General features: G+C 39.7%; 3 protein-coding genes and 1 non-coding gene across 4 annotated transcripts; 1 reads left to right on the top strand and 3 right to left on the bottom strand.

Annotated features, from left to right (window-relative positions):
• Nucleotides 1–259: 259 nt before the first annotated feature.
• On the bottom strand, nucleotides 260–6,502 carry LOC108816850 (histone-lysine N-methyltransferase ATX3). Its single transcript, XM_056990694.1, is given in 23 exon segments — nucleotides 260–647; nucleotides 737–840; nucleotides 922–996; nucleotides 1,085–1,171; nucleotides 1,270–1,359; nucleotides 1,453–1,572; nucleotides 1,575–1,703; nucleotides 1,826–2,045; nucleotides 2,123–2,187; nucleotides 2,324–2,428; nucleotides 2,526–2,671; nucleotides 2,863–2,987; nucleotides 3,093–3,192; nucleotides 3,282–3,369; nucleotides 3,491–3,626; nucleotides 3,811–3,903; nucleotides 4,022–4,113; nucleotides 4,205–4,273; nucleotides 4,361–4,429; nucleotides 4,502–4,597; nucleotides 4,876–5,053; nucleotides 5,135–5,190; nucleotides 5,264–6,502. Coding segments are annotated over 23 exon segments (3,120 nt in total). The 5' UTR covers nucleotides 6,050–6,502; the 3' UTR covers nucleotides 260–556.
• A 9,209-nt stretch (nucleotides 6,503–15,711) lies between these two features.
• On the bottom strand, nucleotides 15,712–17,924 carry LOC108816854 (cytochrome b561 and DOMON domain-containing protein At3g61750). Its single transcript, XM_018589415.2, is given in 6 exon segments — nucleotides 15,712–16,210; nucleotides 16,302–16,591; nucleotides 17,086–17,174; nucleotides 17,176–17,441; nucleotides 17,527–17,744; nucleotides 17,747–17,924. Coding segments are annotated over 6 exon segments (1,221 nt in total). The 5' UTR covers nucleotides 17,826–17,924; the 3' UTR covers nucleotides 15,712–15,931.
• Nucleotides 17,925–18,537: 613 nt separating this feature from the next.
• On the top strand, nucleotides 18,538–18,610 carry TRNAA-CGC (transfer RNA alanine (anticodon CGC)). The gene has a single exon. It is a non-coding gene; the product is annotated as a tRNA-Ala (tRNA).
• A 198-nt stretch (nucleotides 18,611–18,808) lies between these two features.
• On the bottom strand, nucleotides 18,809–22,485 carry LOC108833792 (phragmoplastin DRP1B). Its single transcript, XM_018607189.2, has 14 exons — nucleotides 22,238–22,485; nucleotides 21,908–21,971; nucleotides 21,725–21,829; nucleotides 21,534–21,638; nucleotides 21,374–21,424; nucleotides 21,205–21,266; nucleotides 21,016–21,106; nucleotides 20,662–20,726; nucleotides 20,331–20,525; nucleotides 20,126–20,245; nucleotides 19,991–20,061; nucleotides 19,637–19,913; nucleotides 19,176–19,544; nucleotides 18,809–19,093 (listed from the first exon to the last, which is right to left on the bottom strand). The coding sequence occupies exons 1-14, from the start codon at nucleotides 22,364–22,366 to the stop codon at nucleotides 18,965–18,967; spliced, it is 1,833 nt and encodes a 610-aa protein (XP_018462691.1). The 5' UTR covers nucleotides 22,367–22,485; the 3' UTR covers nucleotides 18,809–18,964.

The raw sequence follows: 22,485 nt of genomic DNA, 5'->3' as shown, positions 1-22,485 counted from the left end.
GATTCAAAATATTGTTATAGCTCTGAGTCGCTTCGTAGTGACTAGCGAGTTTATACCCGCGGAGGAGACGCAGCGAATTTGAAAATTTTGAATCTCAAATGACGTTTCTGTCCCTGTAACAAACTTTCTGGTCCCACCTCTCAAGAGTCAATACTTGATTTACACATTTTTTAACCGGTTTGAACTTCGAACCCGGTTTACCATCAACTGACGGTAGATAAACCGACAAGATCCTTCCAAGCTATTATTATCGGTCAAGTAAAAATTAGAGTTTTAATTTATAGAAATTAAGAAACAATATTTATGTAAAACATGAAAAAGATATCAACACTTTTGATGATCTGTAGATTAAAAAATCAAATGTGTAAAGTCTTCATCTGTGGCCTATGTGGTTCCTACACATTTACAAAATTGCTAGACCGGGAAAGGTAACCGGCGGACATACTATTTAATGGCGCCTAACCAATGAATCAAGTATCAATTGTAAAGAAGTCAGCATGAATCAGCCGCTGCTAGAACCGTTGCAAGAATGCTTTCGACTTTGAGAAAACTCTGATCAGTTCATGAATTTGCGACAGTTAGGAGCTCTGCAAAGGCAAGGCACTTTGATTTCTTCAGATTCATCAACCTCAAAGAGATAATCATACCTGTAGACGATATGATTTTCATGGTTAAGGTCACAAACTTATAAAAGAAAGATATATGAATTTTAATGGGAAGAGAAAGCAAGTGGTACGTAAGCTCTTCGCCTGGTGAGACATTGGTCTTTGCAATGAGGACGATTCTGTTCTCTTCTCCATCGCCTACACTCACAATACGTGCATAGCAGTTGGGCATACACTGACACAACAAGACAGTGAGCATCATTAGTGTTTAGTTACTACTAGGTTTTGTTTCTAGTGTGTGGGGAATTTAACTTACTGAATGGTTGATCAGTCGTGCTATGTTTCCAGAGTTTGTGGCATCAATCACTATCTCTTCGCTTATCTTGAACAGCTGCGTTTTAAGAAAATTAAAATTGTCCATTAGAAGCAGCGTGACGTGGATAATGATGAATGTAAGCAAGTAATCTGAACGAACTTACATAACAATCTTTGCCTTGAGCACGATAGTTTGCCTCTCTCAGATCTGCAACACTTCTCCTAACTTTCACCCCACGGTACTCAATTATCTGCACAAATAATTCAGTATTAGTACTTCCTTAGAGAAAGCACATCACATTTACTTTAGCCATTAAAATCGATGAATAGTGCGACGTAAACCGAATACCATTTCTCCTTCTTGAATACTTTTCCTTGCAAAGAGACCCCATCCATGTATGCCTGATTTACCAAAGCAGACCCGAAGATTTTCCGTTCTCTATACAAAGATAATATTGCTTATAAGATTACATGAAAACAAGATGGAGAAAGAAAAAAATACTCTTTAACTCTTTTTTACTCAAAAATCTACCTGCAAGTGCTTTAGCCGCTCTTTGAATGACGTAAATTCTGTGGTATCTGCTTCCTGGAGTAAACAATTGTAAAGGGAAATCAAGATCTTGTTGAGGTATTCAGAGAAACTCCCAGTGAATTGAAACAATGAACATGCATGGAGCTCTGAATGAGAAAACTTGCCTTAAAAGAGTTGAGATCCTCGATTGCACCCAAAGAATGATGGCTTGGTCCCTTCAGCCTGTGGGGTATCGCCTCCAGATTAACCTTCTGAAACATCAGCAGTAACATAGTTACATTAAGTACCAAATTTCATTGAAGTCGTAAAGCAAGAGAATATTAAAAGAGAAGTCAAATGTCCAAAGATTAAATGAGATCCCCAAACCCCATACCTTCGTGTTTGATCTACTATAGATACGGCATCTTGCTGCAGAAAGAGAATCACGACTCTGTTCGGTTTGGGGTTGGATATCGGAACCTGGAAGCTTCATCTTCTTGGTCAAAACAAGTCTTGAACCTTTTATGCGCCCATTTTGATTCTGAAGCAAATTTCTAGATCCAAAAACTCCGGAGGGTGTGTGCACAACTACATTACTGTTTGGATCTGGCTTCCTACATAGCGATTAAAATGTTACAGGCGATCCGCACATAAAAGATCAATTAAAGAATATGTCGGAAAAACAATGAACCTGTGAAAAGCACAGTAAATTGACTTCCTTGTTCCCTGCACACCATCCTTCTCCACACAATGCATCTAATATTTCCACAGAAAACAGCATCAGTTACACAACACTAAGACGATCAACTAACAGAACACCTTAATTAGAGAATGAATATGAAAATGAAGATTATCTTAAGCACAACGAAGGCTCAAAAGATTAAAGACTAACCTCCATGCGGTAACCTGCCCGTGCTGCACACATTACGTGGAAGTGAGTGGCACACTTGCAGCATTGCACGCAAGAACCATGTGTCTGCTTACAAATTCTGCAAAACTAAAAGATAATTTCATAGAACTATCAGATGTCAAATGTTATAAAATATAATAAAACGCATTGGTTATACTTTTTACTTCCATTATCTCATTATTACCTTAAGAAATGAATTTACTGGAATTTTGAAAAGTCCAACAGCAGGCTCCATATGTTCGTGATTCAAAAACCCAACTTCGGGACGGAACCAAGCACATGTTACATGAACCCACAAACCCTCAACGTCGCTTGGTTTTAAAGCACCGCCTGCATAAATAGAAGGAAGATTCAGTTTGAAATCCAAGAAAGAAGTACAGAGAAATGGTAAGTTCAGTTCAATTTATAGCGTCTCTGTAATTATTAATGTGACCTTGTGACAAGACAGTCAAAACTCAAAATAAGCTATCACTAATGCAATATGGGGAAAAAAATAGAATGAGCTAGTTCTGTAATAATACCTTTTACAGGACAAAGACAACACTCTCTCTCAATATCTGGTGTTTCACATGCTCTGCACACCCAGGAGGTAAGATCTTGAGCTTTGCTTACCCCATAGCATTCTTGGTGCACGGCAACTTGACATCTGAAGACACATTGAAAAGTTCGTATGAGTTAGATATTTATGACTCCATGTTTAATTATACAATGGCTGTATAATTCAGTAAAACCAAAATGGGCATGGAGTAACCTGTTACAGATGATCATTTTATTTTCTTCCCAGTCTTCTACCCATCTACATACAGCACACCTTTCAGTCGTCCACTTTGCATTAACTGGCTCATACTTTTCTGTGCATACGAAATAAGTAGTAAGCAAGTCTGCCAAATATGAACTCTAAAAGATAAGCCTGTTCATAAGAGTTGAGCTGTAAATTTACCTTCCAGCAAAGAGAGCATCATCTCCTTATCTAATATCCTGCAATCAGCAGTTACTTGTTCTACAGGGAGGGCACTATATCCTGCAATCTGCAGTACATTGTTGTCAGCATTGAATCTCGTACATACAAAAAAAGTCTACAAGTAGATTTCAGGGCTATATATAATATATAAGGGCCAGCTTTATGAGCGTGTATTATAAGGGGTGTACCCATTTTTCTAGAGTTAGCATTGTGCCTTTCACTTTTACGCTGTACTTCCACTTTTTGGCTCTGCAGCCTGTATGCCGTTCCCATTCACTTGGTGACTGCTTCCTTGCTCCACATGAACCACACTTGCACTCAATTCTGAAAAAAAGTATATTCCAGGAATTGATAACAGAAGCCTAGGATGTGTATTGTAGTTCACAAATAAAAATAATTTTAAGAGCAGGCAATACCAACTATTATATATAGTGATTGTAACTATATTCATTAAAGACTAGTCTGTCTAAACGAGGAAATTAAAATGGAAGGCTCGTATAACACTTACACATGAAACTTTCGGATATATGTCCCTTCCATGCCATTGCAGACTACAGTAATCTCATCAGCCAGCTCAGTCTCTGTCGCTTTTTCTGTAGACCTGTCTCACAAAGATTGTGCGGACAGTTTTCAGACCAAGGAATTAGAAACAAAGTGATGGAAATAACAAGAAGCAGGAGCCGGCATATTTTTGAAAGAGTCTAGCGAGAGCAACATACTTGAACAATGAGTTCTGTTCATTTACTACTGTCGGCGCACACTCATGCTGCGCTCTGCAATCAGGGCAGTGGTAATTGCTGTCCTCCAGTTCCTTAAGATGATAATCAAATTAGTCCAATCCTTAGAAAATAGTCGTAAGTACTTTTCCAAAAGTTGATATTCAAGGAGTTGTATAACTGCACCTTAAAGCGTTTCTTCGAAATGTTGTCGCACCCAGCATGTACCCATATATCACACCCATCGCAACATACCTATTACATCAATCAAGTTAGCTACATAGATTTTAAAAACTAATCACTCAGACCAGTATCACCCAGCATGTTCAAAAATATTCTCACCCAATCTTCACCATCTGAAGAGTGCCATGATCTCTTGCAAATGCCACAATACTGACTGGATTTCCACAACTGTAACAACAAATTGGATTCAATTCCTTCTGACCAAAAGAAAACCGAAGAGTAAGAAAATTTCCTACGAACCTTTGAACAGTGCTTGCATAAAAGCTCTTCAGGTTGTGATTCGTGCATAACTGTGCCACAGCCGTCGCAGGTCCTTACGTCCACATGACACGAGCCCTATAAAAAAGTTGAATCAGCACATCGTTTTCTGGATTCCTAATAACTATGAGAGAATAGGATACCAATGGCACATCCATGCGTATATATAGTCCCTTCATGACTTAGAAAAGAAAGTATATAACAATATAGATGCTTATGAAACAGAACAGAACTGACTGCTGAATTTGAAAGTAAGAATTTTTCCAATATTTATTTGCTTTTTCTCCTCAAATAAATCAGTACAGAAAAAAACTTGAAGATGTAACGAAAAAGGAATAGGTATCAAGAAAGCGTGCCTGAGATCTATGCGCAGGCCCATGCTCCTGGTCGGATTCAGTGGCATAGGAATCTGGGCAGCTGATTTCAGCAGCTCCACAACTACCTTCAACCCCATTCTCTGCTAAAACTGCTTCCTCGAGGGCCTTCTTAAAGTCGCTTGGCTTGTTATTGTAAAAGTTTGTCTGATCCTGAAATCTGAAGATACAAAAGACTAAGGAACAGTAAAAAATAGACAAGTCCGAGAGATTTTCCAGAAAGAGCGCCTCGAGTACTTACTTGTCCATAAATTCCGTAAACGGAAACACCATTCCTTGTCGGATCCATCCATAGTCCTGTAAAAAATAAGCAGTAGTTTCAGAAAACAATCGGACAAAAGGAAAGTGCTTGAAGAAACTAGTTTCTTACCCTCTGAGTTCCATTCTTCGAGTACCCAAAAAACATGACACAAAGCGAGCCCGGGACGCAATGTTTCAAGACAGCATCAGGCGCTTGCGAAACCGGATCGATCACTCTAGCCGGCCACGCCGGGAATCTTTTACCACACTTGGCCCAGACAAGATCGCCGACAGAAAAGTTCTCTGGTCTGTACACTCCTTCTTTCCTCGTGGCCCCCGCGGGATCTTTCGGCATAATCCCAGATTCGGCAAAAGACTCCTCTTTACCTCTCACAAAGAAAGAACTAGCGTCGTCGGAGGAAGACAACATCGAAACTCTCAAATTCGCATCCTTTTCAAAATCCACCTCGCTGCCGTCTCCGTTATCCTTACGTGGAAACACCTTCGAGCTTCCCTCCTCCTGGCCACCTTTGAGTTTCTTCACTACACGAACCTCTTCGTCATCGTCACCACGGCCAGACTCCTCCTTCGACTCGACCTTGCGACGTCTGTTCCCCCACGCATCAACAACCGAATCGTTAAACCTCGAGGGAACCACTCGAACTCTGCTGCTGCCCCGCGAGGACTTGGACTTGGACTGGTCTTGAGATTCTTTGCTCGTCAAGGAGCCAGCGCTACTCGTACAACAATCCTCAGCTTCTTCTTCTTCTTCTCTACATGGTTGATCAACGCTCGCTCTGTTCCTCCTCCTGTACACTATAATCTCCCCCTTTTTGCCCCCATACTCAATCTCCGAACCCACTTTGCACCGCTTCAGATTCTGCTCCTCGAACGTCAAGGTCCGTTTCAGAATCATCTCCCACCACCTCACCAGTTCTCACCTCGTCAACATAAACGAGTACCCAGATTGCGATTTAAAACCCTAATTTCACCAAAACAACGGATTTCGCAGTCTCAAACCTCCAGAAAAAACCCTCGAAAAAGTATCAATTCCTCTCGCGACGATACCTAATGCGAAACCTTATCTTCAATCCCAAATTCGATTAGGAAACGAATTCGCGAACTCGTACGTCAAATTGAAAAAAAAAATTAACGCCAAATCGTTGAGTCGAAACGACGGAGAAACGAACCGAATCCTTCTCGTGAAAACCTTCGGAGAATTCTCTCGAGAAAATTAGTCGTTTCGCTAACGGAGAAGATAAAACCTAAACCTCGAAAGCTCCTAATGATCGACGGCGAGAGAAAGCACGCGGAGGAGAAGGATCTGTTTGGTGGTGAGCGTGTGCTTTGGAGAAGGAGACATACATTACATACATACCGTCGGTTTATTTATATTTTTCTTATTTGTTTTACTAATTTAATCACGGTTTCGCCAGATAAAATTATAATTAAACGAAATTGAGAAATTAGATTATGCTGATGTGGCGGACCAATGGAACAGTGTTTGGCTCCAGGGACTGGGGGACGAGGGAAGATTGCGAAAATTTCAGGTCTACCGAAGCGCCAAGTCGAAAATTTTCTTTATTAAATCCGACGTGGCACGTTAGAAACATAAAATATGATAAGCCTTTTCGGGCTTCATATGCTTCCGATATACGTTGGGCCTATTTTTAATCATAGAAATCGGGCCTAACTCCAGTTACCACAGTTGTATATATGTATTTATCAAAACAAATAGAAATTTGAGATTTTTGAAAATTTACTTCAAAAAATTTCATAAAAATTCAAAATTTTAAAAATATTTTTTTAAGTATTTAAATAATATTAACCTATAAAATATGATTTTTATTTAGACATGTTTTATTCACACCAATTGATTCAATATCCAAATTATGATTACTACTTTGGGCTTTTTGCAAAAGTGACTCAAAACTTGAAGTCAAACAGAAAATTAACATTTTCTTCAAACTCATTTTTTTTTTGAGTTTTTAACCCCACACCTGCATTTTATCTACGAAAATGCCATTAACTTTTTATTTTTTTTTTGTTTTTCGAAAATGGTTTCTTTACTGTCTCAACCTCATCTTATTCAAGTATTTACAATATTGCCACTGCCATGAATAGTGGGAACAACCTTGTACGAACTGTTTGGAGCTTTTAATGCCCTTTAATGCACGTAAAACTCTTTACATTCTCTCTGTTTCAATTGTTATGAACTAAAAACAACATTTCTTTCACTTTCTCTCCATATTCATCCAAAAAACTCAAGCTTTTGATTCAAAATATGGGCGATGGTTGACAGAGCCATATTTCTTTCGTTTTGACTTACGGTTGCTTTCGTTTGAGGTTCTGGGTGGTTGGAGAAGACCCTGTGTGCAAACGAAGTCATCTCACCTAGTTTAAGGTACGAATTTGATTTTTTTTTCAAAATCTGTTCGCGTAGAAGACTTACAAGTAAGTCATCTGTATGTAGAAGACTTACTGATGAGTCTTCTGGTCAAACGGACGACTTAAACTAAGTCGTCCAGCTTTGTTTGTTGAAAAAAAACACTCCAGACGACTTATATATAAGTCGTCTACGAGAAACATGCTAGTTTTGCATTTGACCGAATCGTGTCAGGTCTTTGACTATTTATGGACGACTTATAATTCAGTCGTCTCTGGGAAAGTTAAAATTTCAATATTTTATTAAATTAGACGACTTACGTGTAAGTCGTCTTAGGTTAGTTTTGTAGTTGAAAAATAAAACTTCATAATTTAACTTTTACCAGACGACATAATATAAAGTCGTCCCGTCAGAAAACTTAATTTAAAGTCGTCCGGGGAAAGCAAAGTCGTCCAGAATTTTCCCAATTTCTTGGTCAAACCTTGATTATCCCGGACGACCTTAAATTAAGTCGTCTAGCTGGACGAATTTTAGTTAAGTCGTCTGGAGAAAGTTAAATTTCAAGTTTTATTTTTCAATTACAAAATTAACCTAGGACGACTTACATGTAAGTCGTCTAGTTTGAATAAAATATTGAAATTTTTACTTTCCAGAGACGACTGAATTATAAGTCGTCCAGAAATAGTCAAAGATCTGACACGATTCGGTCAAATGCAAAACTAGCTCGTTTCTCGTAGACGACTTATATATAAGTCGTCTGAATTTTTTTTTTAACAAACAAAGCCGGACGACTTAGAATTAAGCCGTCCCTTTTAATTTTCAATTGCAAAAGTGACCTCTTTAGACGACTTACCTTTAAGTCTTCTGGACGACTTAATTCTAAGTCGTCTGCGATAATGTTTATTGAACTTCTTCATTTTCTCTATGTTTACTAATGTGTTTTATTTTGAATATTTGCAGATGATTTTTAAGTTACATGCAGTGTATGGAGAATGGTTGTTGAGAGATTTCCGTTGGGATTTTGTGGTTGATGATCTCAAAGGAGCAAGATTGTTTTTATTGAATGAAGATTCAACACATGTTGAACTTGTTGCAATGGCTCAAGAAGATTATAACCTGGACATGAGATCAGTGACTGTGGAGATTAGCTACTCATTACCAGCAGAAATGATGATGACTCCAGGCAGTCCTCCCATTCATGTTACAAGTGATAGACAAGTTCGAAACTTGCTCGAGATACTCAAAACGCATAGAGTATGTCTTTGTGTATCAAGCCGCAGCAAGGTGGAAACGGTTTCAGAGAAAAGAGAAGAAGCTGGTGAATGGGAAGAAGATGTTGGTGATAATGATGAAGCTGGTGAATGGGAAGAAGATGTTGGTGATAATGATGAAACTGATGAATGTTTTGAAGATGTTGGTGATAATGAGTCTGTTGAAGATGAAAATCAAGATGGGGAGGAGAAAAATGGGGAGGAGGAAAATGGGGAGGAGGATGCTGATAACACTATTGTTGGTGAAACGGATCAGAATGGTGGGGATTACAGTCTTTATGGAAAGGTTCAAGATGAGGACGAGGAAAATGATGATAATATTTGTTTTGAAGAAATTGAAAATACATATGCTAAGACAAATGCTATTGAAGGAGGAAAATCGGATTGTACCAGCATCTATGTCAACCAGAGTTTTGTTAGCAAAGATGCACTGCTTTCAGAGCTGCGGTTGACAGCAGTGAGGGATAAGTTTTCTTTCAGAATATACAAATCAACGCAAACTCTCCTTGTGGCAATATGTCGGGTTAACGGTTGTGGATGGAAGATCAGAGCGAGTATGAAACATGGGACAAACACGTTTTGGGTAACAAAGTATGTGGAAAAACATTTATGCTCAATTGGAGACCGAATCGCTCAGCGGAGACACTATACTCCAAAGTATGTTGGTAGTCTTTTCATTGATCGTGTTGGAATCATTGATGGGATAACTCCACAGCATATCATTGATGCAATGAGGAACATGTTTGGCATGACGCTTGATTACACCACTTCATACAGAGCACTGTTATATGCACAAAAATTGGTGAGAGGATCAACAGAAGAAGGGTATTCGCGTCTGCCTTCATATCTCGAGCAAATCTCCATTGCAAATCATGATTCTATCACGGCTATAGAACTTGATTCTATGAAAAGATTTAAGTATCTATTTCTCTCTTTTGGAGCTTCTATCAAAGGTTTTAAGTATCAGAGAAAGGTCATTGTGGTGGATGGAACTCACCTAAGTGGAAAATAAGGTGTTATGTTAGTTGCAGCCGCACAAGATGGCAATTTTCAGATATTTCCATTGGCTTTTGGGATCGTGGATGTTGAATATGAACCTTCTTGGGAATGGTTTTTCACAAAATTGGCTAGTTGTATATCTCATGACAAGCCTCTGGTGATAGTCTCCGACCGGCACGCGGCCATTAAAAGTGCGTGTGAGAAGATGTTTCCTAGGGCAACCCGAGGAATATGTTATTATCACCTTCAAGATAACATTGTCAAAAAGTTTAAAGGGAAATATCTCATGTACTTGGTGAAAGGGGCTGCTTATGCGCACACGGTTTACGATTTTGACCGGTACATGGCTGAGATACGGAGTGCAAACCCGGAACTTGCAACGTATTTGGAGAAGGCCGACGCCAGGCTATGGTCAAGGGTTTATTGTAAGGGGAACATGTTCAACATAAAAACAAGCAACATCGCTGAATCTATTAATTCTGCACTGAAGCGAGTAAGAGGATTTCTGATTCCGTTCCTGCTGGAGTTCATAAGGCAGAAGTTAGGAAAATGGTATTGGAAAAGGAGACAAGATGCTTTGAGTCTCCCAACTGAACATAGCCGGGGTGTTGAATACTTGCTTGATGTTCGATCAGAGATAGCGGATACGATGACGGTCGAACCAATTGATGGATGGCGTTTCTTTGTCAAATGTGGCAAAATGGACTGTGTGGTTGATTTGGAACATGTAAAGTGTGATTGCGGTGTCTATGGAGTAGAGAAAATACCTTGCTCTCATGCTATAGCTGCTGGAACACATGCTGGTTTGCATATCTCCACACTTGTATGTCCAACCCGTATTTGACCCGTAATTCGTCGGTGTCTGCGCACACAACAAGCAGATAAGGGACCATCTCGAGAAAAGGCTCCATTATCTCATCCCATGCTTCTGGTATGCTAGATGTAGGTATGCTGTCCCAGACGACTATGTGTCTCTTAGGGATCGATATCCAAATAGCAACCCAATGTTTGTTGTCCAAGTTCACTGGCGCATAGATATCATCAATGTCCTCCCCCCACTTCTTGTTTGATTGGCAAAATGAAGGCATTGATCCGTCATAAAAACTCGACGCTCCACCAGGTAGCATTCTTCCTAAACCTTTGTGATCAGGTTCCGATGCTTTGAAGAACAGATACTGGTCTCTCCAAGACTGGGAAAAGTTGTGATCCAGGAAGCACATTCGCTCGCTCCGGAAAGCTTGTGGGTTCTCCTGATACCTCTGCCTCAGCACATTAATCCAAGTATCTATATGCTGCATATAAAATAATACAAGTTAGAACCTTCCAGACGACTTATTTGTAAGTCGTCCAGCTGGAAAACCTTCCAGACGACTTATTTGTAAGTCGTCCAGCTGGAAAACCTTCCAGACGACTTATTGGTAAGTCGTCCAGCTGGAGAACCTTCCAGACGACTTATTGGTAAGTCGTCCAGCTGGAAAACCTTCCAGACGACTTATATATTTACAAATCTATACAAAGACAAGTTACCAGACGACTTAAAGATAAGCAGAAGACTTACTACGTCTTCCAGCCATCCTTTGGGTGTCCGGAGGATGTGATACCACCAAGTTGGTGATGTACATGGTTTGTCCTCTTGCTTAGTGAAATAATGACTGCAAACAAAAAAGCAATCAGTTTTGGTAGACTAAATCAAGCTATTATGGGTAAAGCAATCACTTACGGATCAGTTTTCAACCAATCAGCGAGCTCCTTCAACTTAGGTCTGTTTAGAGTGGGAAATGGATTATACTTTGCCACCCTAAGGAGTTTCTTTCTCTCTGCCGTATAAGGAGATATCTGCGTGGGAGCAGGTTTCTTCGTTCGTTCACTCCTTGCACGCACAGAAGCAGTGGGAGCTGTTTTGTCCAATACAACCAGGCTCGGTTCTGAAACTGGAACGCTTGGATCGGTGGAAGCGAAGCTCGGTTGTTGATCGTTGGAAGCGAAGCTCGGTTGGTCAGTGGAAGTGAGAGGAACAATCTCTTTGGAGGTGACACCATCTGCTTTATCCTCCGGCAAGATCTTATATACCGAGATCGCCTCATCTGCTGTATCCTCCGGCAACAATCTCTGCAATAAAAGATGCACACAAGTTAACCCTGGACGACTTAAATAAAAGTTGTCTGGACGACTAGTTGACCCTGGACGACTTAATTCTTGTTGGGAGAGGATTTGATACTAACCTCTTTGGGCAGAGGAGAAGGCTGTTTCTTTTGAGGAGTAGGCTGTTTCGTTTGAGGAGAAGGATGTTTCTTTTGAAGAGTAGGCTTTGCCTTTTGAGGAGTAGGCTGTCTGGTTTGAGGAGTAGGATGATTGGTTTGAAGTGTAGGCTGATCCTTTTGAGGAGTAGGCTGTCTGGTTTGAGGAGTATGCTGATTGGTTTGAGGTGTAGGGGTAGCATGTTTGTTACTAACCCCGGTTTCTGTAGCTTGAGGGGTAGGCTGTTTGTTACTAACCCCGGTTTCTTTGGCTTGAGGGGTAGCCTGATTGGTGACACCAACCTTCTTCTCCACAGCTTCCAATCTATCGGACATCTTCCTAATCTCCCTGATGCACTTCTTAAACCCATCTTTCATCATGTCAACTAAATCCTTGAACATATTTTCCAACTCTTCTCTGGTCACCCAACTAGCCTCTTCTCTAGCCTTTTCTCTAGCCTCTTCTCTAGCCTCTTTAGGAGCCTCTTTAGGAGCCACTTTACGAGCTTTCTTCCGAGGTCTCTGATTGTCTTCCTCCTCCTCCTCCACCTCCACCACAACCATCTCTTTGGCTCTTTTCGATGGAGTCACAAACTTAGGTTTTGTACCAGTGACTTCCCAGCAATCCATGGTCCACTTCCACGGTCTCCGATCATACATAACTTTAATGATGTTCTCCGCGGGCACGTCCTCAACCTCAGAGTCCCATTTTGGCCACATTTCACTAATGTCCTTCTCAACAAAGTTGATCACGCGGGTCTGCAGTAAATAGAAGAAGAATCGAGTTAGATATTTGAAACAAAATACTAAATAGACGACTTAATTATAAGTCATCTACTAAGTCGTCCAGCTGGACGACCTTCCAGACGACTTATTATAAGTCGTCTACTAAGTCGTCCAGCTGGAAGACCTTTCAGACGACTTATTATAAGTCGTCTACTAAGTCGTCCAGCTGGAAGACTTTCCAGACAACTTAATTAAGTGAAGATGGAAAGGTACCTGACTCAAGATAGCAGCTTTCATGAATCTGCGGCCTCTGCTGCCCTCGTAAGCCAGAATCGGTGGAGACGGATTGTTTGCTCTGGGACTACCAATACTAGCACCCATTCCCGGAATAGCAGTGTACGCCCAGACCTGAAGAACTTGTATAAACTCATCCACGGTGTAACAGCCAGTAATCTCTTTGTTCCACAAAGAGTCCATCAGCACCTTAAACGCGACTCTCCCCCATGGATAATTCTCAAACCGTTCTAAATCCATCACTAGCCTTGCCAGAGTAGATCGTGTAGCGGTTGAAAACTTTCTCCCTTCAATGAATCCAGTGAAGATGGAAAGGTACGCGAGCCGCTTGCGATCTTCCGTGGACCAATCCCCGCATCTCTTCAGTGCTGCTATTATCTGATCAGTAGTTGGCCCAGCTTCCAGATGAACTCCCATCATCCCCCAAAAAGAAACCATCTCTTTGGTAACTTCACATTTTGGTGTCTCAAGGTCCTCGATGTACTCGCAGTTTAGACCAGTGATGTTTTCAAACTCTAACACTGAAAACCTCACAGGTTCTGGACCAACGAGAGACCACATCTCGTACTTCTTCTTAATGTCCAGCTTTAAACAGAGCATGTAGTGAACCAGCCTTGAAGCCCAACCAAATCCCTGCTCCTTGAACTTGATGAAAACTCCCAATCTCGACTCCTTGAGCTCTTCAAATTCATCATCAGTGAGAGCTTCTCTAAGAGAAGTATGCAACTTCTTGTTATCCGTATGATACGAAATGCTATGTTGGGGTTTTGGCTCTTCCCCTAATGTGTATAACCTACGGGGGAGTTCTGGAATATCCATCCTTTTGTCTGCAAAATAATCAAAGACAACAATAGAAGTCAGAACACAAGCTAAATCAATCACGCCTTAATTGTTACTCCAGACGACTTAGTAGACGACTTTAATATAAGTCGTCTGGAAAGTCGTCCAACTGGACGACTTAGTTGACGACTTATATTTAAGTCGTCTGGAAAGTCTTCCAAATGGACGACTTATATTTAAGTCGTCTACTAAGTCGTCCAGTTGGAAGACTTTCCAGACGACTTACTTACAAGTCTTCCAGTAGAAAAATTTCAAGCGGACCTGATTAGTCGCAGAAGAAGTTGGAGTACTCGTCATTGTGGTTATATGTCTGAAAAAATAAACGTGAAACAGTGAGAATAAGTAAATTGATAGAGACAATGTTTTATGTTCATTTTTTCCTCGAGATTGATGACTTACCGGCATTAGGGTTTACAGAGAAATGGCGCTACGGTTTACAGAGAAGAAGCGGCGGCGCTAGGGTTTAGAAGAAGCGGCGGTGCTAGCTAGTGTTTAGAGGAAGCGGCGGTGAGAACGTTGGTGAGCACGGTGGCGAGGGCGACGGTTTGTTCAGAAATAGTGGAAGCGGGGGCGCTAGGGTTTAGAGGAATCGGCGGCGCTAGGGTTAGAAGAAGCTGCGGCGACAACGGTGAGAATGAAGTGAGATAGATAGCCGACGTTGAGAACGATGGTTTGTTCGGAAATAGTGGGAATTCGGATCGCCTTTGATATCGCCGGTGAGAGAGAACTGTTAGGGTTTCTGAATTTCGCGGAAAATGAAACAAAAACAAAAATCACCTTATATATTGGGTAAATAATCCGGTTAGCTTTAAAAGTACATTGGTAAACTTTAAGGTTTGGTCCGGTTTAGACGACTTATTCTGGCTGATAATATACATCAGACGACCTAATATTTAGTCGTCTGTGCACAGAAGACTAAATATTAAGTCGTCCCAAACCCTAAAATGAATTCCTAAACTAAAATGACTAAATTAACTTACTAACCACGTTATAAAATCAAATTATACTTCAATAGTGTTTACTATACACAGAAATGAACACGCTTAGGTAATTTAAAAAAATTTCAAAAACGATTTTAATGCTTTCCAAAATCTAACCCTAAGAACACATACAATACTACAACATATGTTGATGAAACATAAACTAAAGAATATCATGACTCACTACTTTCACTCATCTGGGCTGAAAACAATTGAAATTTGTTATATATTAATTTATATCTTTTAAGACATATGTTAATTACATAATTCCAATTTTTCACTTATCAAAATATTTTTTACAAAATTTTAAAATTATGTTTAAGAATAACTGTCCAGACGACTTTAAGTTAAATCGTCTGGACGACTTATTTTCAAGTCGTCTAAACAGACGACTTGCGAGGGGTAGAAACGTAAAAAGAAATCCGTTTTTTTGTTTGTTCACAAGGAGATAGTTGTAATTTCAATAGCCTTTTAGGTTACTTTTGCCTTTGACCCAAGTTTGGGTATTCTTTTGGGTTTGACTCCAAGTTTTGAGTCACACTTGGCAATTCTCCTTACTACTTTACTAGTAATTTAATTTGGCTGATGGAAGATATATTGGCTACAACTTAAAATTTAACTATACAAAATAAAATTAAATGAGTTGATATATAGAGTTTTTAAATGTAACCTTTAATTGTCGCATTTGAATTGAGCTGAGATATATTCATGCCATTTTCCTACATTAATATATAACTTACTCTTTTTTTTTTGTCACGAAACTCACGAAACTTACTCATTTCTTTTTCCTACATTAATATTTAACTTACTCATGAAACTCATTTCTCATGATAATAAAAATGAAGTGTGTGAAAAGCAACCTTGAAAACTTCACTTTACAATTCAAATTGACAACAAAAAGAGGTCAAGAAGAAAAAAAGACAAACCTTCAGAAAAGAAAAGAATAAATTCCACCGTGCTAATTTAAACAAAACTCAATCAATGACTATAAATTAAAGGACCATTATGACTTTAGCCAACAAAATCCAAGAGAGATGTGTGTGTACAGAAACAGAGGATCTAGAATCAAACACTAGTAGAACTTGGATGTGTCACAAAAGAAGGCGTACCAATATAGCCACGAATCCTGAATATTTCAAGAACAAGAAAAGCAAGTAATGTCACAGCCAGAACAAACCCATATCCTATTTTCCATCCATATTCTCCATTATTAGCCATTCGAATCCCAAGAACAATGTTCACTGCTCCAAAGAACAAAGAGATTCTCCCAATCCAATGATGATACCAATTCCAATACCGCCTCATCTTTGTCTCCTTGTGCGGACGCGCAAAAAAAGCTAAAACCTACAAAACATATCACAAGCATGCATGTTCAACCAAAACTTACAACCTATATATAGTTGATTCTTAAGCTCCAGGTCTTGGATTCTCGAACCTGAAGAATGCTGAGGCTTAGAAGAAAGATCCCAATGCCTCGATGTGCAGGTATATCTGGTTGTATCCTACTGTAGAGCCGAACCCCGAGGATAACAGCGGCTAAACCGAAGATAAATCCAGTCAACTGAATACAAATGTGAAGGTAATACCAAAGAGGGTCTCTATGTCTGAGATATCTAGCGAGGATTGCCCCTAGAGGAAGTAAGAAGCCCCATCCGATTATCGCCATTACTCCATGTTTTGTCTTCTCCGTAGAAGTTGTCGTTTCCACAGATGTTACTCCATTTGCTAAATTGACCAAGAACAAACAATAAAATAAGTATCGCAGTATCCCCTGTTTCTAGCTAGTCTAACTCTAGGCTAGAGTGAATGGACTATATTATTATGCAAAGTTTGCATGTAAAATATTCGTTTTCACACAATTTTTAGTTTTGTTTCTTTTTATCTGATATTATTTTGATAGTACATCTACCAGAATGATTTTTTTAGTAAATTTTTATATGATTCTGGTCCTTCTGGATATGGTTTTAAATTTTTGAAAAAAATAAGATCTAAAATATTAATGAAATTTCATCAAAACACTTTAAATTCATAACAAAACATTGCAAAATATAATATTTGAAATATTTATTAACTCAGGTAGTACATCTAAATGCAATAAATATTTCAAATTTTCATATTTACAGTATAGTGGATTTTTATTTAATAAAAATCACTATAAATTTCACAATCACTATAAATTTCACAATCACCATAAACCACAGTCATGTTGGGATCAATACCTTTGGAGAAGTCGACGATGGCAGTAGTTTTATCATCATGCTTACTCAAACGGCCAAGCTTGGAAGGATAAGCTGAGCTAAACGCTAGAAGCTAAGTAAATCATCGCTCCGTGAAGAGCCGCCACCGGAGGAACTTTCTCCAACTGCAACTCTCCTTGATCAGGTACAACTCGGTCTCTCTCTGTTCCTTGGAGATAGTACTGCTTGATTTTAGCATGACCCTTCTTCGTGATCCACCCCACCATCGCGCTTGACCCCACCATTTTACCGTCTCTGGAGAATCCGATCCCAACCCACCCGGTTGTGTATAATGCCGAGACTATGATCGTCATTACATTTTCTCTGTTTTCTGAGTACTGCAAAAACAGAGGAATTGGATAAAAAGATTGTTTTTTTTTGTGTGGGGGTGAATGTGTAAAAGGAATGGTTTTTAAAGTTTACCCTTAAGACGAATGTGTTCCAGAGAGGTGTACATGTCATGGAGTCGGAGATGTTGCTGTACGGTGGAGGGAGGAAGTCGGATAATCGGTTTGTGAAACAGAGGTTTTGGGTGACGTCATCTGCAAGTAAAAAAGGTAGATCTTGTCCGAGTAAAAGACAGAGGATGTAAAATCTGAAGAGGGTTCTCATGGCCAAGATCGAAGCAGAGACGAGGAGTAAAGAGTGGAGATAGAAGGGCAATGAAGAAGAAGAGTGATTGAGTTTGGTGGTGAAAGTGGTTGAAGATGGAGAGCAATCATAATCACCAAATTTGTGTGTTTAAAATCTCATCCTGGATTTGGAGTTTGAGAGAGATGATGGAGTTGATGTTTCAATGGTTAAGTATCGGACAGTTTATTATGTCCCCTTGGTCATTAAATAGACACGTGAACCGACAGAGATATGCCAAAGATGCGATGGGAGAGACAGTGGGGTCGTAACTGGACCAGAGTGGGGGGAAGTGGAGCAGCCATAGTCTTAAATCTGAATCATCTCTCTTTTGGTCAGGATGGTGCCACGATCAGCAATAGTCCTTTTCTTTTTCCTTTTATTTGCTGGGCCTGGTGTGATATTGGAACAGAGCTTAGAAACGAAGTTAACTCTACAATAAGCAACAAACTTTTTTTAGTTTCTAAAACTTTCCTTATTGTGATATAAACCTTTGCCGCCTCAATTATTATAACCAATCGCACATACGCATTTAATTATGGGATTATTGATTGTTTTGCGTTTGTGTGCTCTTTTTTCTTGTTACAACTTGCAAAATCTGATTTTGTTAGAAGTTTATAAAAATATTTGCATTTGTGTTGACGTTCATGTATCTTTTGTATTTTTCCAGATCACATGAACCAGCAATTTGCATTTACAGAAGTTTCATTTGGTAATCAGATGTTTGCGTTTAGAAATGTAATGTTATCTTTTCATGTAGAACATAATAAGACTAATAAGTTTGCCTACCAAAACAATCATCAAGGGGATGTAGCTCATATGGTAGAGCGCTCGCTTCGCATGCGAGAGGCACGGGGTTCGATTCCCCGCATCTCCATTTTTTACTTAAATTTCATCATTTTATCGGCAGTTCTGCTTGGTCTTCTTTCTCCTTGTCTCTCTTTTGCTTCTTCTGCATATAGACCGAAACAGAGAGGAGATTACATCATACATTGTTTGTTCCGTTACTCCTGATAACATCACACATCATTAATTTGAAAAACCATCTTCATCCCCCCTCCCCCTCCCCAGAAAAAAACATGTCTATCGTCTGACAAAACTTATTATTCTGAAACAATGTTAACTCGAACAACGAATAAAATTAAACAGTGACAAAATAGAGATAAAAGAACGTGTAATAATGTTTGAAAAAAGAATGGAAAAAAGAACGTGTCATAAAGAAACAGTCTCTCTACTTGGACCAAGCAACTGCTTCAATATCTGTTTGAGCACTTCGATACAGTTCCAGCCTCTTTGCAATCGAAGTCCTTCTCTGCTGAACCGCAGGATCCTCATCCAACAGCTTCGACAGCTTACTCATCTGTTTCATCCCCAAACCAGTTCAGATTCTTACACATGCATAGTAACTTAGTTAAGTTTGTTTCAACATGGTTATCAATTACCTCTTTCTGGCCAAGCTCAGTGAAGAAGATATCAAGAAGGCTTCTTTTCGCTTCACGGACTTGACAGTAAACGATGGATTTCGGGATGGAGTTTCTCAATCCAGCGCAGACCATGTTCACGTAAGACAGAACATTGGAACCGATTCTTCTGAGGTAAGCGTCGTTGTACCTGTCGAATATCGAATGTGTCGGATTCCCTCCTTTCTCAGAATCTTGTGGGAGCTTCCTGAAGAATTCGACTGTTAAGTAGCCAGACTCCATGTCCACTAGCAACAGAGTTGCTTTCCTGCTCTCGTCTCTCATTCGATCCAGTGAATCCACTGCCGCGCCTGATACTTCAACTCTCAGTGTTGGGTATTGCTTCAGCTCCTGTTGTGAAAGAGATTTAACACGTAATCATGAATCAATGGTGTAGTTATTGTTGTTGTGTTTTGTGGTTGTTGAGGAGAGATTTTTCTTACAGATGTTTCGCTGATGGATTTGTGGATAAGATCCTTGAGAATAGAATGAACCGCGTCAACAGCTGCTTCAGCTGGGCCTCTAATGGAGACTAAGCATGATTCAATGAGACGGCGGTAACCTTGTTCAGGAGCTATGAGATGCGGTTGATATCCGTCTGCTTCAGTGATCAGTTTACGCACATTGTCCATAGAGAGATGCTTGTCGAACTGCAGTCTTTTAATTGCAGCTGGGAATTGATTGTCGAACACAGAGTTTACCTTTTCACCACCTGACCGTCTGTGAGGTTGTTAGTATTAAATAATCATAGAGCCAGAAATTTGCAATAGTAATAATATCTCGAAGAGATCACTCACGTGCCGTCAAGGTGTTCTTTGAACGTTTGATCAAAAGCACGGCAAATCTCCATGATCATATACAGTTTTCCCTGCACTCAAGAGAGTGAGTATTAAAATAAAAGAACCAAATAATGAAAAATGTAAGTTACTTACACCAGCATCAGCTGCTACAGGTTTGCCAAGACGGCTCAGCTCTGTCTCTAACTCGGAGATCGTCTTTGTGATAAGAGACTGAAGTCCAGGGATTCTAGACTTGATAACAACTTCCAAATGCTGAAAAAAGTTATAGCTTGTTTTAGAGAATCTACAAAATCTTTTATCCATAGCTTGTTCCAAAGAAGAATTGCTATTTTCAAACCTTGGATAGCATCTTTCCTAGATATTCTGAACCCATTCTTTCAGTTAAATGACTGTACTCTGGGGTGCTCTTGAAATAATCACGTTCACGCCGACGAGCAGCAATCATATCAACACTTTTGTTGATGTCAGCTTGAGACCGGTTCACAACACCAACCCAAGGATACCTTAGTTTGTATCCCCTTCCTTCAAGTATCTGAAATCTCCAAACATTTAGAAGACTAAGTGATTGTTCAAATTTCGCTCATATGTAATTAGAGATGAGTTGTTTACAGTTTAGAAGATAGTCTTAAAGCATGATATGCATTCATGTCATATGAAAGTAAACTTACGTCAACCGCATTAGTGCCCTGGTCCATGAGATCAATTTTTGTTAAAACTCCAAAAGTCCTGTCTCCTGAAAGGAGCAACGAAGCAAACATTAAATAAGACGAATTAATTCATTCAAAATACTATCAGCACGTATCAAGTGTATGGAACATCGCCTTTGTTTGTTATAGATGATAAAATTATCCTCATCTTAGGAACCACGTAGGGACGACCGTGTAACTCAACCATATATAACATGCCCCATCGAATCAAAACGATACATACCATGTCACAGTGGTTTAAATCTCACAAGGGAAAGCTCAAGTGAATTCGAAAGGCAGTTGAATCAAACATTTATAGAAGGAATAATCTGGCACCTTTTGGATCAACTTCACGAGAGATCTTAATTGCATCAGACGTAGCAAGATCTTGATTTGCAGGGGAAATAGCTAGGATGATGCAGTTGGGCTGTCAACAAATAAATGGCCAATCTTTGTTACTTTTCCGTAAACTCATAGATTCCTTTAGATGATATAAGCATCATTGATGTTTCAAATGAGAGTTACCTTCTCAATAAATGATCTGACCATGTTCTCGATGTCTTGAACAATGCTTTCAGGCTGACCATCTACAACGTTATCAGCCCCAAGTTTTCATTGATGTTTGGCAATAAAGAGACTTGGTGTTGGGGGATGGATCCACTATCATGAATAAAACAAAGATTGTCTCACTTACCAACAGCTACCTTTGTAAGACCAGGAAGATCAACCAGTGTCAAATTCACAACTGCGTACATTTTTAAACAAATAAAAAAATTTAGTGGAAGTGGCGAAGATGAAAGAGAACATGAACATGTTTCTTGGTGCAAATATAGCAAGTATAAAGCTTCGAATACCATTAGGGGAGAAGATACTGAGATGAATTGGGACGGTAGAAATAACTTTGCTGCTGGGACCAGTTTCACGGTCAGTCTCATCTGAGATCTCTTTCCTCACAGCAGCTTCATACCAATAAAGAAGGAATGAACATAAGAAAACCAGATGAGATGAGACGAGAAGAATCTAGTCACAGAGAAGAATATAATACCAAAATCAGTGAACTTTTTCTTGGGAAGATGCATAAACTCAGCATACTCTTTGCCTTCATCAATTCTGTGAAGCTGCAGGACAAGAGGCCTACGCGTAACAATCCCTACATAGAAGAAGACATTTGTTAATGCTTAGATCAAAATTGAGTTAAACATCGTTTTTTTAAATCAGCCAGCTTTACCTGCTCCACGAGGTAAAAAGTCTTTCCCCACGACGCTCTCTAGCACTGAAGACTTTCCAGAGCTCTATAAATAAATTCATCAAATTGAATCAGAAAATACAATACACTATCAGATTTGATTAATATCAAAAATGATTTCACAAATTTTCGATGAGATCGAGAAACTAATCATCAAACATCATGAATCTGCGATCAGATCTAAAATCCTGAATAATGAGATCAGATATTATTTCTACGCACTGCCTTCTCGTTTACGGAATGAGAAGGAGGCAATGCAGCACAAGATCTAAAGATCACCGAGATGCAAAAATCAAGTTAAAGAGGGCAAACCTGACCACCGACGACGGCAATGGCAGGCAAGGAGTCCCAGAGAGTCGGGAGGGAGCTTCCCTCGCCGTGATCTCCCAGAGCCGTACAAGCTCGTTGTATCTTATTCACAAGCGAAATCAAACTCTCCATCAAATCAGCTCCGATTACTCAGAAGACCTTCCGGTGCGATTGGGTCTCCGACGACGAGTCCGTAACGAGAAAGGAGAAGAGAACGCAAACGTAATAACCGCGAATTGGCAGACCGTTGA

This window comes from Raphanus sativus, chromosome 7 (genome assembly GCF_000801105.2).
Source record: "Raphanus sativus cultivar WK10039 chromosome 7, ASM80110v3, whole genome shotgun sequence".
Taxonomy (NCBI): Eukaryota; Viridiplantae; Streptophyta; class Magnoliopsida; order Brassicales; family Brassicaceae; genus Raphanus; species Raphanus sativus.
The sequence above is the reverse complement of the archived record's forward strand: the minus strand, read 5'-3'. Positions and strand labels throughout refer to the sequence as shown.